Source organism: Manis pentadactyla, chromosome 9 (assembly GCF_030020395.1).
Source record: "Manis pentadactyla isolate mManPen7 chromosome 9, mManPen7.hap1, whole genome shotgun sequence".
Classification (NCBI taxonomy): Eukaryota; Metazoa; Chordata; class Mammalia; order Pholidota; family Manidae; genus Manis; species Manis pentadactyla.
Genome location: NC_080027.1, coordinates 113,650,454 through 113,668,972, shown reverse-complemented (window position 1 = coordinate 113,668,972; position 18,519 = coordinate 113,650,454). Strand labels below are relative to the sequence as shown.

At 38.7% G+C, this 18,519-nt stretch overlaps 2 protein-coding genes across 10 annotated transcripts in view; one reads left to right on the top strand and one right to left on the bottom strand.

The window, feature by feature from the left end:
* TPR (translocated promoter region, nuclear basket protein) overlaps positions 1-673 on the top strand; it is a 78,806-nt gene extending 78,133 nt beyond the window's left edge. Inside the window, exon 51 of the mRNA XM_036912546.2 lies at positions 474-673. Coding sequence (XP_036768441.2) covers positions 474-529 — 56 coding nt within the window. The 3' untranslated portion in view covers positions 530-673. The remainder of the gene's footprint in view (positions 1-473) is intronic.
* Positions 626-17,283, bottom strand: PRG4 (proteoglycan 4). 9 transcript variants are annotated; one of them, XM_057507953.1, is made up of 13 exons: positions 17,205-17,283; positions 16,526-16,625; positions 13,888-14,010; positions 12,445-12,564; positions 9,836-9,979; positions 9,195-9,314; positions 4,984-7,815; positions 4,267-4,344; positions 3,287-3,423; positions 2,852-3,008; positions 2,206-2,403; positions 1,595-1,732; positions 626-824 (listed from the first exon to the last, which is right to left on the bottom strand). In XM_057507953.1, exons 2-13 carry the CDS (start codon positions 16,596-16,598, stop codon positions 727-729), a joined length of 4,218 nt encoding a protein of 1,405 aa, XP_057363936.1. In that variant the 5' UTR covers positions 16,599-16,625; positions 17,205-17,283; the 3' UTR covers positions 626-726. The 9 variants fall into 9 exon arrangements, with proteins under 9 accessions (XP_057363936.1, XP_057363935.1, XP_057363937.1 ...); XM_057507952.1 differs by lacking the exon at positions 17,205-17,283 and adding an exon at positions 16,937-17,078; XM_057507954.1 differs by lacking the exon at positions 17,205-17,283 and adding an exon at positions 16,937-17,077 and having other exon boundaries at positions 1,595-1,720.
* Positions 17,284-18,519: the final 1,236 nt, after the last annotated feature.

Here is an 18,519-nt window from a genome sequence, read left to right as displayed (position 1 = left end):
TGTGATGTTTTCTAATCTCTAAGCATCTTGCAGACAGATTTGATACCATAGGTACATAATGAATATATGCCTATATTTTATATTTATTCATTTTTTCTTTGAATTCAGAGTAAAATTTAGAAAAGTTATTGTAGACGGCTCTATATAGTCATAGTTACACAGTCTGTATAGTCTGTTGCATCTCTGCCTATTGTTACTGTCCTTTTTATAAAACAATAAATAAAGCTTTCTGACTGTTTAAAGTAAGATTTTAATATCTCCATTTTTTCTATCAGAGATTGCATTCATGTCATAAAAATGTTGATCAAAGTGTTGTAATGATTTCCATTGAAGATGTGAATCATCTAACAGTTTTATATCTATATGCCTAAATATTTGATATTGAAAACATTTTTTATAATGAACTAGGATAAGTGAATAGCTTTGAACTAATTTTAAAGATGGATTTAGTTTGATTATTTTTTCTCTTACAGGTGTGAGCCATGCAATGGGAGGCAGAGGAGGAATAAATAGAGGAAATATTAGTTAAGTGTTCTTATGCTGTAGTAACTGTGAATAAGGTTGTCAAATCTGTTTTAGTGTAATGACTATCATGTTTAAAAACATTTTTGTATTTAAAATGGTATGCTTATCTCAATATCCTTTATTAATAAAATGTATTTCAGTGTCACAATTTGACGTTCTTTTCTTCATTTTAATTAGTTGGCTCTTCCTTTGCCCATCAGTCTAAGGACACTTGTACCAGACATTAGATAAGGTCTGCCCAGAACGAGTAGTGATGGCTCTTGCTGTTCTCGTAGGTACATCAATGTTATAGTATTGATCTAAATAGAAGAGAAGTCATATTTTTTAATTAAAAAGAAAACAAAACTCTTGAACTTAGTTTATGTTAATTATTATACTCAGAGACAGTGATCATTATTTAATATGAGAAATACTATATTAATTAATTTGAACTTTCTCACAAAAGAAAAATAGTTGCCTTGATGGATTGACCATTCACCATCTCTCAGTAAAATTGGGTTCAACTCCCTTTTCAAGGTAAGAGTCTGAGGAAAAGGAATTAGGTTAGATAATAAATCACTTGGATTTTATCCTTTTTTAAAAAAAATCTGATATCACTTATGTAGTTAGAATAACTTAGGTTTCATTATTTTTCAAAGAAAAGTGTTCTAGGTAATATAATTTAATAACATTTCTCAGAAACTTCTTTCTGATCTTATGGACTGTGATATGATGCAAATCAGGATAAATCTGTGGCAAACAAGGCCTCTGTTAAATGCCACAGTTGATAAAAGTAAGGTACTATTTTCAGTGTCAGTTTTTACTCATATAATTGGATGTTATATCATAGTAGGCTTTACTCTCATGAAGGATGGGGCAGAAACGAATTGCAATCCATTTAATTTAATCAAAAATAAAGCAAAAATCTGAACTCTTTTCAGAACAACTAGAATTAAGTATGATAGTTTTAACTTCCTACCCAGTCACCATTGAACACTTTGTGAAAATTGAAGTACTTTGATTATACTCATATTTCAGAGATTAGTTCCCATTTTTGAGAAAGCTGTTAAGATTTTACTTAGTAACTTACCCTTAGAAAATGCATAGTAATCAAAGCCATCAGGTTTTCTGACATTGGGCAGTGCTATTGCTGAAGTAACCACATTTGGAAGTCCTTTCCACAGTGAACTCACTCTAACTTCATCATGAAGGAAATCTGTTGATGATACTTTAAAGGTGTCAGATTGAAAGGCAATGTATTATAGGAAAGAAGAGCTATTAGAGTCAGCAGCCCTGGGTTTCAGTCCCACTTTGGTCACTTTCGTAGCTCTGCCAACTTGGGTGCGTCATTTAACGTGAGTTATTTAACATCGGTGCCTCAGTTTTTACCCTCTTTGACATAATGCAAATACCTACTTTTAGAACTATTTTGAAGGTTACAGAGTTGTATATAATGTCCTTGGTAAGATATACACGATAAATGGTATTTACTGTAATTAACCTGAATAAACTGCATTCCTTACCCACAAAGAAAAAGAAAATACTGTACTTTGGTCATTCACTGAGGCAAATTGATGTTTTGCATCAGTAAACTTAAAGTATCCAAGCTATTTGGTCAGGATTTAATAAAGCTTACTCTGTAAGAAACTGTATTACATCTATTTCATTCGTAAGAATTTTTAACACAGTAACAAATGTTACCTTTTTCTTGATAAGTGACTCTGATGGGTGAATACTGAATTCTGATGGTGTGTGTTTGAGAAGGTCCTATCGCACGTTCAAAGCGACGTCTCCTAACCTGTGTCATTTCTCCATACACTGGATAATTTATAGCAGGCCTTCTTCCAGTGCACTTTTTGATGGGTTCCTGTTTATAAATATACTGCTGAACGCTGCCACCTGTTATGCATTAGAAAAATCATATATGAAAATTAATTTTACTCTCACTGAAAAATGGAAAAGAAATTTTACAACATGGAGGAAACTTTCATAACACATGTCTAGATGTTAATAATGGGTATTAGTCCAAGTTGTCATCAAAATAATTATTAAATCCTGAAACTTGTTGAATAAATAAAGCCAACAAATTGCATAGTTATGTTTAACTTTGAAAGTAAATGATGACATTTATTTCATTGACCTGAAAACTCTAATGAAACTGATTTGCATGTCAAGATCTGAATATTTCTTACTGCCCAATTTTAATTTTTCCATGAAAACATTTGACTCCAGCCACTGAAAACAACTTTTGACAGTAAACCCAATAATAAATGAAAATACTGAATAAATTTCCCTGGAATGTCAGTTCTTAAAAGTTTCATAATTTTGTAAATTATATGGCACATACCTGTCTTGAAAAAATACACAGATTCAGGTCTCATCTTGTATTTAGCTATTGAGAGAGCTGCCACTATTTTTCCATTTAGTCCTCCAAATCCTTTTACAATTTGTTTGGGATACCCTGCATCTCTTATGTCATTGGTGAAACGCCAGTACTGAGAACCCTGATCATTTAAAAAAGGAAATGATGTTAGTAGCTTTGGGGAAAAAAAGTATAGGAACTCATTCTTAGATTTAAGCATAAGAAGAAAGTTGTAACTTAAGTTTGAATAAGTTGACCATTAATATTACCAAATTAAGTGTTGACTTTTTATTAAATTTTGATGATAGAATAGTTCCTTTAAATATGGTGACTCTTCTGAATGGGGTTAAGCTGATGTATGCTGTCATAAGAAAGAGGAATAACTATTCACTGATTCCCTCACAAAGATGTTTTTCTTACCTTAAAGAAGAAAGTTTTCCCTTCACAGTTGCATCTAGTAAAAACAGTATCAATGGGGGAGGGAATACCCCAAACTTCAGTAATTCTACGAGGTGGAGATGGTGGACTGAGTGGACTTAGCATCCAGAAATAATGACCTGAAATTGAAAGTGATAGGTCAGCCTACAAACAGAATGATACTAAAACCTATCCCAGAGAAACCAAACTGAAAATTTCTAGTTTTCCATAAAGAAAAAGACGGAGTATGTTAACAAGCATTGTATAACTAGAAATTTAGTCAGTACGAAACTACTGACTTACTACTGAGAGTACTAGTACAGAAGGTAGTATTTGAACATTTCTGAGTAGATGTTTCTCAAGTCTGAAATTTAGCATAAACTTTGAAAAATTCAGTTTTCCAGTTTCTCTAGAAGGAGTTCTGGCTTTGCGACACAGAAAGTTCCTCAATCTCTTTATTTCTTTATCTTTTAGAATTAACGAGTTACAATTAATTGGCTATTAAAATCTCTTTAGCCTCTGCTGTGGGGTTCTATGATTGTTTCCTCTCAGATTTAATCTAAATATAAGAAGACTGGATGGACTAGCAGATGGTACAGCAGAGAATTAACAGGCAGTAACTGCTGTTCTAAAACCTGTTACTCTCCCACGGAGTGTAACACTCTTGAACACATTGCAATCAAGATGTTATTTTCAAATAAATAGAGCAGGAATACAAATTGTGATGTCATTTCATTTTATTTTAATTCCTAATGGTAGGAAAAGCCTTAGTAGTATCAGTTCGAACTCTCTATTTTGTTACTTTACTTTGTCTGATTTTGTTAATCCAATATATTGGTAACTACTCAAGTTACTATGTGAGGTAAGTTCATTAATCATATTCTCCAGAAAGCTCAACCTAAACTTCTACTTACATTGCTTTGATTCCTGTAAATGCCAACAACCAAATGACAGGCAGAAAAAGAAATGTTTGTTTAACTCACCTCGAAATGCAACTAATGTCCCATTGTGCAAAGTAGTCAGCCCATCTACTGGCACACCATTGCATAAATTAGTCTCATCTAAAACAAAAAAGGAAGCCAACATGAAATGAAAAAAGTGCTTATGTTCTTTTCACATCCTCCCTCAAGATTCTGTTTCCTCTGTTCCAACCTTTCCTTAAGCCAGTTGCATGTATTCTGGAGGCAAAAAGAAGTGATATATTTCATAATTGTTTCGTTTTAAAGGTGACATTCAGAAAGTATATAAAAATGAGTTACAAACTGGAATGGCCATGTTACCTGATCTTCACATAAATTGGATAGTTATTGAATGTTTGATTTCAACATGAAACTTCATTTTTCATTCCCTTTGCAATTGGTTTGGAAAAGAAAATATTGCAGTTTTGCTTTGCATTATACTTTAAGGATAGACTTCCCTTAAATATTTAACCCCAAAACTAAATATTTTTGGCATTTTATATGCATCTCTGCTTTCAGACACAGATGCACTAAATTCCTACACTAGGTTCTTATTTTTCCAAAAATCAAACTCGTGATTACTCTTTGCTTCCCTACAGAGAAACTAAAAGCTAGTTAACAACTTGAGAGTTCTAGGTAACTTTATATCAATAGAGTAAGACTAAATCAGGGCATTCTGGTTCAGATAGACTTAGGTTAACACTACCAGTTTTAAAAATGAAAGCAACTGATTCTTATTACCTGAAAGCATGGGGTTGATGCTAATGCCTTGTCTGTGTCCGCTCACCAAGAAATCAGTGCCTGGAATAACTATAGGGGTTAACACGGGAGGCCTGGGAATCATGTGGGATGTTTCTCCTTCCGCAGCAACCGCATCTCCACTCTTCGGATTTCCTCCAGCTATCTCTGACTTAGGCATTAGGTTAGGGCTGGTGGTGGCCTGAATCCTGGCTCCTGCTGAAGGGGTAGGGTTTGATTGAGGCCCAGGCAATCCCGTCGTCTGTGGAGGGGCTGATGTGGTCTTTGGTTTTCTTACTTTGGGCTTTTTGGTAGAAGTGGGCTTTCTGGGGGCTTTGGTTGGCTTTGGGGACTTAGGAGTTGTCACTTGAGATTTAACAGCTGTTCGTTTGGGAGTAGCTGTTCCTTCTGGGTCACTCACGGTCTCTTCTGTCGCAGGAGCCGTCTTTGTTGCAGACATTGCTTCTGGTGCAAGAGTTGTTGCTCTAAGAGTGATTCTGAGTGATGTGGTATCCTCACTGGTGCTAGAGGTTACCTGCGTGGTTGTACTTGTTTGAGATTCAGCAGTCTTTCCTTCTGTTGGCCTCGCTGTGTGTTCCGTTGTAGTCTTAGGTACAGCGGCTGTTACTCCAGGTGTAGTATGTGTGTCTTTTTCCGTTGTCTTGTCTTTAACTGCTATGGTCATTTCAGGTTTGGTCACTTTAGGAGCCTTTGTTGTAGGTACAGCAGGCTCCTTGGGACTGTTTTCAGGGGCCTTTGGTGTAGATGCTGCAGGAAACTCAGTTGATTCAGCAGGGTTCCTGGAAGTAGTGGGAGGCTCCACGGTGGTGGTTGGAGTAAAGGCCTCTGACATGGTTGAAGCCGCTGTCTCAGGAGAACTGGGAGTGGGCCCCTTGGTGGTGGAGGTGGGCTCCTTGGGAGTGGTGGGAGTGGGCCCCTTAGTGGTGGTGGGTACAGGCTCCTTCAGGGTGGTGGGATCCTGTTCCTTAGGGGTGCTGGGTGCAGGCTCCTTGGGGGTGTTGGGTGCAGGCTCCTTGGGGGTGCTGGGATTCTGTTCCTTAGAGGGGGTGGGTGCAGGCCCCTTGGTGGTGGTGGGTACAGGCTCTTTCAGGGTGGTGGGATCCTGTTCCTTAGGGGTCCTGGGTGCAGGCTCCTTGGCGGTGGTGGGAGCAGGCTCCTTGGGGGTGCTGGGATTCTGTTCCTTAGCGGGGGTGGGTGCAGGCCCCTTGCTGGTGCTGGTAGTGGGTACGGGCTCCTTGAGGGTGGTGGGATCCTGTTCCTTAGGAGTGGTGGGAGCAGGCTCCTTGGGGGTGCTGAGAGCAGGCTCCTTGGGGATGGTGGGAGCAGGCTCCTTGGGGTCCCTAGGAGCAGGCTCCTTAGGGGTGCTGGGAGCAGGCTCCTTGGGGGTGCTGGGTACAGGCTCTTTGGGGGTGCTGGGGGCAGGCTCCTTGGGGTCCCTGGGAGCAGGCTCCTTAGGGGTGCTGGGAGCAGGCTCCTTGGGGGTGCTGGTTACAGGCTCTTTGGGTGTGCTGGGGGCAGGCTCCTTGGGGGTGCTGGGTACAGGCTCTTTGGGTGTGCTGGGGGCAGGCTCCTTGGGGTCCCTGGGAGCAGGCTCCTTAGGGGTGCTGGGAGCAGGCTCCTTGGGGGTGCTGAGAGCAAGCTCCTTGGGGGTGGTGGGAGCAGGCTCCTTGGGGTCCCTGGGAGCAGGCTCCTTAGGGGTGCTGGAAGCAGGCTCCTTGGGAGTCCTGGGAGCAGGCTCCTTGGGGGTGCTGAGAGCAAGCTCCTTGGGGGTGGTGGGAGCAGGCTCCTTGGGGTCCCTGGGAGCAGGCTCCTTAGGGGTGCTGGAAGCAGGCTCCTTGGGAGTCCTGGGAGCAGGCTCCTTGGGGGTGCTGGGGGCAGGCTCCTTGGGGGTGCTGGGTACACGCTCTTTGGGGGTGCTGGGGGCAGGCTCCTTGGGGTCCCTGGGAGCAGGCTCCTTGGGGTCCCTGGGAGCAGGCTCCTTGGGGGTGCTGGAAGCAGGCTCCTTGGGGGTACTGGGTGCAGGCTTCTTGGGGGTACTGGGAGCAGGTTCCTTGGGGGTGCTGGGTGCAGGCTCCTTGGGGTTCCTGGATGCAGGCTCCTTGGGGGTGCTGGCAGAAGGCTCCTTGGGGGTCCTGGGTGCAGGCCCCTTGGGGGTGGTGGGAGCAGGCTTCTTGGGGGTGCTCACAGAAGGCTCCTTGGGGGTCCTGGGTACAGGATCCTTTGGGGTCCTGTGTGCAGGTTCCTTGGGAATAGTGAGAGCAGGCTTTTTAGGGGTGCTGGGTGCAGGCCCCTTGGGGGGGGTGGAAGCAGGCTTCTTGGGGGTGCTGGGTGCAGGCCCCTTGGCGATGGTGGGTGCAGGCTCCTTGGGGGTGGTTGGAGTAGGGGATTTGGTTGTAGTTTTGGCTTTCGTTGTAGGTTTAGTAGGAACTGCTGATGTAGGTACAAAATCTTCAGCAGATGTTTTTTCTGCATTTCGTGTCTCTTTAGCCGAAGTAGTCTTCTCTTTTGCACGAGTTGAAGTCTGTTTGTTTGTTACAGAAGTCTCTTTAGTTTCAACTGTTGTCTCCTTACTGGCTGTGGAAGATGTTTCTTTGGATGTATCAGAATTAGGTGGAAGACTGGGTTTAGGATTTATTGGTTTCACTGTTGTAATCTTGGGAGATGCAGTAACTTTGCTGTGTTGAGTAGTAGGAATGTTAGGAGTTGGGGTGAGCTTCATATCTCCATTGTCCAGTCCGCTTCCGGCTTCATCTACAACTGGTGGTTCTGGGATAGGTTTCTTTTTAGGAGTTCTTTCCTTCTTGTTATCTTTTACTAGAGAAAAAAATATGTGTCTTATTTTTGAGTAACTTTTTTTCTTTAATAGTGACATAAAGACCCATCCTTATCATTGACTGTGTGTCTCTAAGCAAATTGCTAGTATGTCTATGAATTTTTATTGTAAAATGGTAAATATTCAACCTCATTGGGCTATTTTAAGAAAATAGATAAAGGATGAAAATAAAGTTCTATGCAGTGAATACATGGGAATAGGTGGCAACTTTGAAATTACCAACATGATCAATAACAATTCATTCTCTAGATTAATGCTCTTTGACCCTCACTTTCCCCTCTCCTCTTTCATTTTTCTGTGCCCCTCCCTCCATCCTGGAAGCCTACTTACTTCAGAGTCCTCTGCAACTCCATCCAAGGAATCTGTTACAGTCACCACCCCCTTCTCCCTGCTGAGCCCTGTTTCTGTACACATGGCTGTTATCTGCTCTCTTTCCTCTGTCTACCTAAATTCGGTAGTCCCAGGGCATACAGAGAGGAGGTTAGGATGCCACGGCAGCAAAAAGGTGCTATGGAAACAGGCTTTACCACCGCAGCCACCCCATCGGTGAGCTCCAGAGTTCAAGGAACATGTCACTGAGATGAGTTCCCCATAGCAAATATACTGCTTTTCTATCCTGTACAAGACTCTCTGGGTAACTCAAAGATGAAATATTTGGCTATTCAGCTGGAGAGAATGCTTAAGGGGAAATTCCAACCACCCAGGACACAGTTCTTCAAAAATCTCAGTGACCAAAATTCAGTATTTCCTGGAGAAAGAGATGTATTTAAGAATTTCAGAAAATAATAAAATGCTGTGAACAAAGGGAGTCTTTTCAGGAGATAACCTACTCTGTAGTACATTCTCTACTACAAAAAAGAAATCAGCCAGATAAGACATAGAATTTATTAGGGAAGGAACAAAGAGGATCTGTAAAATGTGGATATAAATTGCCTTTCCCAAAGAGGTGTATGAGAATTTAATGGATGAACATTTTAAAACACTTAAAGCAGTTTATAAGTGTTAAATAAAATAAATCTGGGGAAGAAAAATGAAAACACAGGAAGACAGAGAAAGAAAAGTGATCTCAGGTGTACAGGAATCGAAAGAAGCCATGAATGACCTCTGGTGCCCTTGGCTTGGTTCCATAGTTGCCGCTATAGCATCTTCTCATCCTTCACTTTAAATAGTGATTTCTTAGCTGCTTGGCACTAATTTCCTATGAGAAGTTTTCACTGGTATCTACTCAAATAATTTTCATAAAGTTACATGCCCCCCAGATACTGAAATCCTCAAATCCATTTACCAACACACATTACTTTTAGATAATTATTATTAACTTGGCATTGATATAGTCTGTGATCTTTATCAATGCTCAAACCTTTGGGTTTCTTCTTTAATTCTTTATTAGCAGCTGAATTTTTGGAAGACTTGACTTTCCGAATAGTTGAGGAAGAGGAAGAGGAGGAGGAAGACTCTTGATTTTCAGAAACAGAATGTTCTATAAATCAAATAAAAAGGTTGATCACACCAACTGATTTAAGTTAAAAAAAAAAAAAAGAACTGCCAGTCCAAATACGAGAAATGTTGTTTACTGACCTACAAAAGTCTGTGTTCTGCTTTTATTATATCAGTAATATGATTAACTACCCTTTTAATTTGTTAAAATTAAAAGCAAGGCACCTGAATTTATCAGAGATACTAATAAAACAACTATATAACTTTTTCATATCTCACAAAATCTAGTTCTGCAAATAAATTCGTGGGCTTTTTTTAACAGAGACATCTCTTTCTTCTGATTATTTTAACCTACACCCACACTGGATTCAGTAAATAAGAAAAATAAAAAACTAAGGTTGATAATTAGCTTAAACTTTGACTTAAAGCAAATAAACAAAAAGTGTATTGACACTTTCGTGACTCATATGATTACCCTCTTCTTGGAGGAGGCTTATAAAAGTAGTCTTCCTGCAGTTATTTCATCTCAGAAACTTCCTCTTATTACATCTATCATCTTCCTACCTTCTGTTATTTCCTCTGATTCTATAACTTTCTTAGTCTTCTTTTTTGATTTGGGAGAACGTTTGGTTGTTGCTCTCCTGGTTTGAGATGCTCTTGGAGGTGGAGGTGCCGTCTTTGAAGATGGTGGTGGTGTGGGATTATGCACTGAGGCCAAGCAAGACAGGTCAGTTAGCATCTTGTTCAAATTCATCATTAACTCTAACTATGAAAGGTACTAATTCATCTGGCTTCAAGAGTACATGCTTGTGAAAGCCAGTGCAGGCAGACTGGAGCCCAGTGCTCATTTCTACAAACCAATTACTTTTGGGATGCGTGGCTATATAAAATATTGGTTCTCATATTGTTACAATTTATGACAGTGGACAAAGGCTCAGGAGTCAGAAGACCTGAATTCTAGTCCTAGGTGTATAAGGCTCTGCCATTGTGACCTTGGGCAAATGGGCTAACCCCTCTTGAACTTTGCTTTTCTTGTCTGCAAATTGAGATGTTCATTCTGGATAATTTCTGAAGGTGTTTCCCTGCCTAAAAAATATTTGACTGTTTGGCACCTGTCTTCTGTGACAATAAAAATAATTACTGCATGTGGATGACAGGTATTACACGCTCAAGAAGAGAAAGATAATAATTACATTTTTCCTGTTTTCATATTCATTTAAATCAAAGAATGCCATGTATCTTTTATTTTCTTAATTACAAAAGTTCTTCATGGCTATTGTGTAAACATGTCACTCCTTCACATTATGCTTTTATCAAAACTTGTTTTCCTTCCCTGAGTTAAACAATTGATAATGCTTTGATGCATATCTTTTAAACCTTTCATCGTCCCTCCTGCCACCCTTTTTCATGTCCAAAAGAGAAGACATGGGACCTGTTTTGGTCACTAGGAAGCAGAAGGAAAGGAGAAGGACTTCTGGAAGATGAGAAAGCAGAGAACAGTGGGGATGCTCTAGGTAGAGGAGATTTGTGATTGATCCTGCTGTTCTTAACCAAACGTGTCCTCAGACCTCTGTTGCTGAAGTCTCCAGGAACTGACCACCACACCTCTCCCTCTCTCTCCTCCCCCCAACACCTAGTACCTCCATTTGAGACACAGTGTTTCCATGTACAAGCTAGTGATCTCCGTCTGGGCTCTGTTCTAACCCACATTCAGAGGCACTTGACTGCTCTGATTTCTCCATTCTTGAAATGTTAAGGATTTCAAGATAGATAGATGCCGAAAAGCAGTATCTATGCAAATCTGGAAACAGCTAAGCGTTCAGTCGCAAGACACTTTGGTTGTTATTTTTTTTAATGAAATAGTGAAATTCAGAGTGGTTTCTTTATTTTCATGTGGGAGCCTGACTATCGCAGTGAATTCTGTGAATGAAGTATCACGTTCATAAATCTTTATCAATGAGTTCTGCCTAAACCTCAGGTAATCTGACCCTCCACTTGGTAGCATTAAAGCATCGTCTTCATTAACAGGTTCTCTCCAGTGCTTCCTCGCTCTCTAACCACCCTCCCTCCCTACCCATCCTCTGCCCAGAATAAATTCTTAGGCTTTTGTCTCACAGCCAAAAAACAATTAGCAGGTCAATGAATAAATATATATATATCATCCTGAGCCCTTCTGAAAGCTGCAGGAACTCCTGTCCAAGTCTCTGATTACCAGGGTGCTGGCTCCCTTGTTTTCGGAATGCTTTCCAACGAAAACATTGAACAGTTAAGTGCCCCTCAGCCTCGCTGATGAAGAGTTTTCCACCCTATTTCTCCACTGCTTGAAAGAAGCAAGAACTGGTTTGTTTAAATAAAATGGTAAGATTATGCAAGCAATGCCTATTTCCACTCTTACCTCTACACATAGTCTGGTTTTAACAGAACAGACTTTAAAAGCAAACACTGGTAAAATAAAGGAGTCTGTTTTTTAAGTATATTTTTTAAATCTTTTTTTTTTTTCTTTACTCTGGGGAAAGTGTTTTTCATACTCTCAGGGTACTCCTTCAGGACCAGAGAAGAAGACTTTTAAATGGGACTCCATCCCTTTTTACTAACTGTCACACACAGGCATTTAGATGGAGACTACTGGGGGTACTGGGACGTGGGAAGGACGTAAAAGGGGCAGGTAACAACTTCTTGGTAAGTTGATCTATAAATTCAATGCTTTAAACTAACTCATAAATTTACTAGTTAGAGAAACCAAAGCATCATTCCATCTTCAAATATGTGCTTAAAAACATTGAATCCAAAAGCACAAGTAGTTCAAAGGACAGTTGATTTTGTGGGATCAGCACCATGAGGGTGAGGCAAGAAACCATCAGATGCGTTGGTTACTGCTGGTTTAACCTGAAATCAAACCACACCTGAAGAAAAAAGGTACACTCGGTTGCTATCCTTTCTGTTACTTAACGGCGATCTCTTGGGCTCCTGGAGCCGGGCTGAGCCTGGGAGTGCTGCTGGAAGGGGTTCTCCTTCTTTAATTCATCTTGTTCAACCAAAATTAATGTGTAGATAGCTTATATGTTAGTAAAACCAAGTCCTTAGAAGGACTGCGTGTTAGGCATTCCAGGGAAGCTAAGCTAGGTGTGTACATCTGGTTGCACGGAAGCTCGGATTGGTACCATGAGGCTTACCTTCTTCACAAAAACTCTCATAATCGGAACAGCATTTGCCGTACTTCTTACATTCGGAGTCACAGTCACACTCCCTCCCTCTTGCAAAGGACTCGAAGCAGCGGCCTTTACAGGAAAGCTCTATCCAGAGCAAAACAGAACATTACAGATTGTTGATTATGCAGCCACACGCATGTATGGATAGCCATTTCCCACCTTATAGCTGACAAGAGTTCCAAAAATGTATTTCCAAGTCTTTAGTTGGAACTTGGAAAAAAGAAGGTTTCTCAAATGGAGACAGCCCAAGTCAAGAAAGAACTATGGTGACTTAGGGAAACCTTTCTTGCCCATCCAAGCTTCCAGAGATACCTCAGGGCTGTCTTTCATTTCATGTATGGACAATGGAAAGTTGGGAAATGTCTACATTTTGCCAATGCACTGCATTTTAACTTTTTCTATATTTTCCCAGTAAAGTACCCATCTATCCTCTCCTCCATATGAAATCCCTCTATCATCTCCTCATACCACTGCTTTGTAATAGATTTTTGTCAATTGAATATTCAGATCCTACAACAACATATTCCAAAGAGCTGGTTGAATATAAATGGGTCACTGTTGAGACTCAAAAATCACTTATAATGCAGAGACTTTTATTATGACAAATTGGACAAGGTATAGAGTTAAAAGATTTCAGCCTAGTCCCATGGACTATGTAAGAGAGGCCTGTTCATTCCCAAAAAAGCCTTGGTTAGAGAGGTACAGTGACTTCCCAAGGCCTATTTCAAATTATCACCTTATACAACACATAAATTTTGCAGCAATATATTTATCAACTTCACATGCAAACTCTAAAGCAAAGATAACTTTGAACCACTTTTAATTGTAATTGTCATAAATATCATGAATTAAAATAATAATTTCCTTATAAATTTCATACCAATAAAGTAAACTTTAAAATTCAGACCTTTTGGATTTTAACTGAAATTCATCATTAAACATTAATGCTTCCTCTTTAAAGTGTCTTTTTCAGGTAATTTAGAAATGTCTTACTATCAAAAAGTCAAACAGTGGATATTCCTCTATGTCTGTGGATTCTTTTTTATGAAATTATCAAAGGGCCCACGACTAAGCAATTACATCTCTGAATGGTAGTAAATAATTCCTTGTTGCTGTTTACTTAATAACTCCTGACTCACAGTATTCTCTATTTAGAACAAAACATTTCACTTGGCACTAGTCAATAACATGTCCAGGGAGAGATTTCCAGACTCCCCTCACCACCCCTCTGCCTTTGGTCACCAGCTCTAACATCAGGTGTACGGCACGCTGCAACACTTATGCGAGTGACAGGAGAGGCACATAAGCAAACAGAAATGAAATAGTGTGAAAACAACCTGCAAGGGGTGCAAGGGGACTGTCACAGAATGAAATGGCTTGACTGGGACACCAGCTCTCAGGACTTACCCACAGTGCAGACTTTCTTGAAATCAGGGCAGCACTCCATGTAGTGTTGACAGTTATAATCACAGTTGCAGGAGGCATCTCTAGAATACCCTTCCCCACATCTCCCTGCACAGCTTGATACATCTAAAATTATACAATACTAGCGTAAACATGGCCAAACCACTTTACAGAAATGAAAAGATCAAAAAAGGACAAAGACACTGGGGCCAGCGAGAAATTTATCAATTAGAAAAGGTGGGGAATGATGGTTAACAATGGATCCAGGTATGTTTGCCTGATGTTTTGTGTGACCTTGATCATGCCATTTTATTCTTTACTAGACCAAGGAGGTAAATACACTTTTGATAACCGGGCAAAGTAATGATTTTGCATAAAGAGGTGATATTCCTGGGAACGGGGTCTACTCATCCTGCTACTCTGATGATAACCAGTTACCTTTTTTTTAGCATCTCTGTGCTGGGCACCGAGTCATCCAGTATCTCTAGTGCTTATGAAAATGTTGCCAGGAGAATATTAGTAACCCCTCTTTAGAGATAAGGAAGTGGAGACATAGAAATTCCAATAACCCTCTCCAGTGCACCCAGCTAGTTAAGAATTCCATTGTGTATGTATTACAGGTCAATGAATACCTATTAAGTATTTGTATTGACCTCTTTCACTCTTGGAAGTGTCCTGATTTAGATAATAATGTATATGGTCATCTTAAGTAAAGATCCACCTAGAATTTGAAATCTGATATATCTGATTACAAAGCCCAAACTTTTCCTACCCTATCACATTGCCTCTCATCCAGCACAAAATTTCCTAGAATTCCTCCCCCTTTTATTGGTGGGGATAACTGGGCTCTTTAAATATTGGGGAATTCACATGCTTAGAACATCTACAGCTGGAGTACAAAATAGATAACTCTTGAAATAGCATCTGTGCATCAATATAAAAGTCATGAACAGAGTTACTATGGGCAAAACAAAACAAAAACAAGAATGAAACATGATTACCCTGAAATATATTATTTTTTAAATCATTTGGAAAACACCTTGAGAAACTCCCTGAGCAATAACCACAGAAACATTAACAATTAAATCCATCTCTGGAATAGAAATTGGCAGATGCAATGTCCTAAATCCATAGAGGAATGTTGAAACACTGAAAAAAAAAATCTCAACATAGTGAATCCAGGAAAGCTAAACTCTTAACATGTAAAGATAACAGTAAATATTAGGATGACTTTCAGAATTTTTTCCATACATATGTGCACAATACATACAAAAATGCATATATAGTGTATGTATATAAATACATATATTATATATAAAGAAAAAAGAATGGGAAGCAGTAGAGAAGGCAAGAAAAGCAGACTGGACAACATCAAAAGGTCATTCTTTTACAGTTACCAGATTTCTGAAACAGGAAATCAATTATTTTTGTAGGAAAAGTTTATTTTCATAGATTAAATGACCATCCTACTTTTATTACTATTAATTTTAACATCTAATTTTAAATTCATTTATTTAAAGGAAAGGGAAACTCTTTTAGTGAACAATTGATTTTATTACATAGGAAGGTAGATTAAGAAATGTACCCAATGTTGTGAATCTTGTAATACTATGAGGAGAGAGCAGAAGGGTCTGGATGTAGCAGAGCCATCATCATTCCTTATTAAATATTTATATTTGCTTTCATGTGTTTTCCATCTTTTCTTATCTAAGTGATTCTGAAACTATGTCCAGAGCAGGCAGTTATCTCTCATGCTCAGGTTCCTAAGAATTTCAATTATTTGACTGGACATTTCTATTTTATCAGTGTAATTTCACCATAACAAGCACACACCTTGATTTTTCACCTCTCAGATTTTGCTTATCAAAGAAAATAAAAGAAAGAAACAAAAATCTAAAGCCTAGTAATATTATCACTAGTCAACTTTGATCACATGCTAGAGACTTTTGGTAAGGTGATTACATTTAATGTACCTTAATTCTCTAAAAATTAATAGCAAGAACTGTTCATCCAGGACTGACTCTGTTTTTGAAGGACTGTGAATAGTTCAATATTATAATATAAAATGACATTCATGTCTGTATAAGTCCGTATCTGAATGAATAGTTCTTGTAAGAGAGAACACTTTCAAGATTAATATAATGCCATTTGAAACAGTATACATGTTCATTGTAATATGATATCTATATTTATATGCCAAAATAAGCTATTTATCAATAATTTATGTAGTGTAAAAAACTAGTTAAATTTCCTTGTAAATATGTATGCAAAAATTACATGCTGTTTAAAAATTGTTCTCTTTAGTTCATCTCATGATATTGTATTGCCCTAGCAGAGTTTTATCTTGTAAACCTCTGTATTTTTTTTAACTTTTGGAAAAACCATAAGAACAATAATTACAAAGCTTATTCTGTAGAAACACCCAAAACATCTTGAAAGATTTCCTGATGCATGAGAAACAAGTGTGAATCCTAAAATGCTTATAAATATGCTACCTTTGCTTTACATAAATTAAAGGTTTTGCTATGCATTAAATTCAAATATATGTTTATAGAAATCTATTTCTTTTGCTGTCGTAAAAGTTAGAACTGAATGATTAGCAATAATTGTTAAATGAAAGTACTTTCGGTGGTTAAGATACCTTGAGTAGAAACTTGCTGAATCAAGAAAACAGAAAGAAACAGCAAGTGAATGAGAAGTATTTTCCACTCCATGATTGTTTTCAGGTATGGAGCCCTTTGCTGAAAAGAAAAGAAAAGTATCAGAAAACTATTCTTTAATCTCATCACTAATTTATACCTGTGTCACATAACAATGTTACTTTAAAAATGATATTTAGTGATAAACCATTCATATTTTTGAAATAAGACTTTTAAAAGCAATCAGCCTTAATTCTATAGTATATGTTTGACCATTAAATCTAATCTTATGAAGAAGAAGCCATCAAATCACCATCTCAGCCATGTTACTGACCATCTTAATATTTTAGAACTCCCCAAAATAGAAAACAGACTTATCTTAAAATTCTATTCAAATTATAGCATGTACTCACAGTGCAAAGTTTAAATCCTGTCTTTGGGAAACAAAAATAACCAGCCTCAGTAAAATTTAATTTAACAAACAGAAGAGTTGTCCCAACTTTCCCTTAACTCTCGATAGAAATTTCTCAGCTTCCAGCAGCAGGTGTATTGCATAATGTGATCCTTTTCAAAAACTCCCTACTATCCTTATAAATCTCTTTCAAACACCTTTAATAAATCATATCCCTATTAACTGAAAACTCATTTAATTCCATGAAGCAAGTTAACTTTGACACTTACCCAGTGAAAGGATAGATGAATTTCTCCAATGTCCTGGGAGTCTTATATATGAGCACAAATATTTGGGGATGCAATTAGTCCAAAGGTTAGACAAAATCAACAGTGACAACCTATGAAATCAAACTTTCCTCATTTATTGGAAGAGGGCCCAGACGACTAGACTTAGGCAACATCTGGAAAACACTTCCATTAAGAAAAATGACTACTACAAAATAAATTTAGGTTTATTGGCCAAAACACACTTCTGATTTCTAAGTGAAATGGACAAATTGTTCTGAGATGGTAAATCACCCTGGCAGGCTTTCACTAATGTATCAAAGCAGCAACTTAAAGAAGTAGTCAAATCTTGTATCATTTCTTTCTTGCTTTTTTTTTTTTTCTGGTTTAATCTAGCATAGAGTGCTTTTGAAACTTATCTAGTATTAGTTTGTGGCATAAATTTTCTGAACCTGTACTATTAAATCAAATGTACATTTCTTTTCTTGAGTATTTTCATGTGCACTCTGAGCACAGAAAATATGTTGTCACTCACCTAAACATGGATGATCTACACTGAACTCTTTAGTTCCCTTTACCATGTAAAAACCTACTTCAAAACTGTATGGATATCGCCCTTAGAACCCTTTATTTAAGCACAGCAATGTTTGGAAAACATCTTTTTAATTACTAATCTAGCTTCCTTGCTGCAGAAAATGTGAGCTCTAAACCTGGCAGAGGCAACTCAGCTCAGCTCAAGGTTCTACTCCGGTTTGGTGTGGCGTGTTGCTGTTCAAATTCTACCTACCTACCTAAGGCTTAGCTGTGTGCCAGCACCTCGACACCTTCTCAGATCCATGCACCAAAATCATAGCCAACCAACGTACTATGTTTATGGAAATAATCTGTTCATCTGTATCCTTACCATCCCCACCCCCACCCCAACAGACTACGCTTTCCCCCGGGACGACCAACACCTGAGGATGAACCCCACTGCCAGCTAGGCAGGTGCTCCACCAAGGCTGTGTGTTCAACACACGCTCGTTGAACCGAACTGTAGTGACCCGGATTCCTCTGTGTAGAGGGTATTTTTGGTAGGTGCTGCATTTAATTATCACAAAAGGCCTTTAAATTAGCTATCATCCACATTTTATAGATAAGATAAAGACCCACAAATGAAGAATCTGTGATCCGTTTCAGGATATATAAGGAGTGAGTGCCAGAGCCAAGATCTGAACCATCCTTTCACTCTAAGTCCCATCACATTTTCACTATATCCAGCTCCCTTTTGATCAAAGCCATCGCTTCAGGGCTTGATCATATTACTAAATTTTACCCC

What these genes read in the sequence shown, in the direction of transcription:
- PRG4 (XM_057507953.1), bottom strand. Translation starts at nt 16,598, where the DNA reads ATGGAGTGGAAAATACTTCTCATTCACTTGCTGTTTCTTTCTGTTTTC. An exon ending in CATCAACCCCATGCTTTCAG is followed by an intron (nt 4,345 to 4,983) that starts GTAATAAGAATC and finishes TTTTTGTTTTAG; the next exon opens with ATGAGACTAATTTATGCAAT. An exon ending in GGAAAACTTTCTTCTTTAAG is followed by an intron (nt 3,009 to 3,286) that starts GTAAGAAAAACA and finishes TTAAATGATCAG; the next exon opens with GGTTCTCAGTACTGGCGTTT.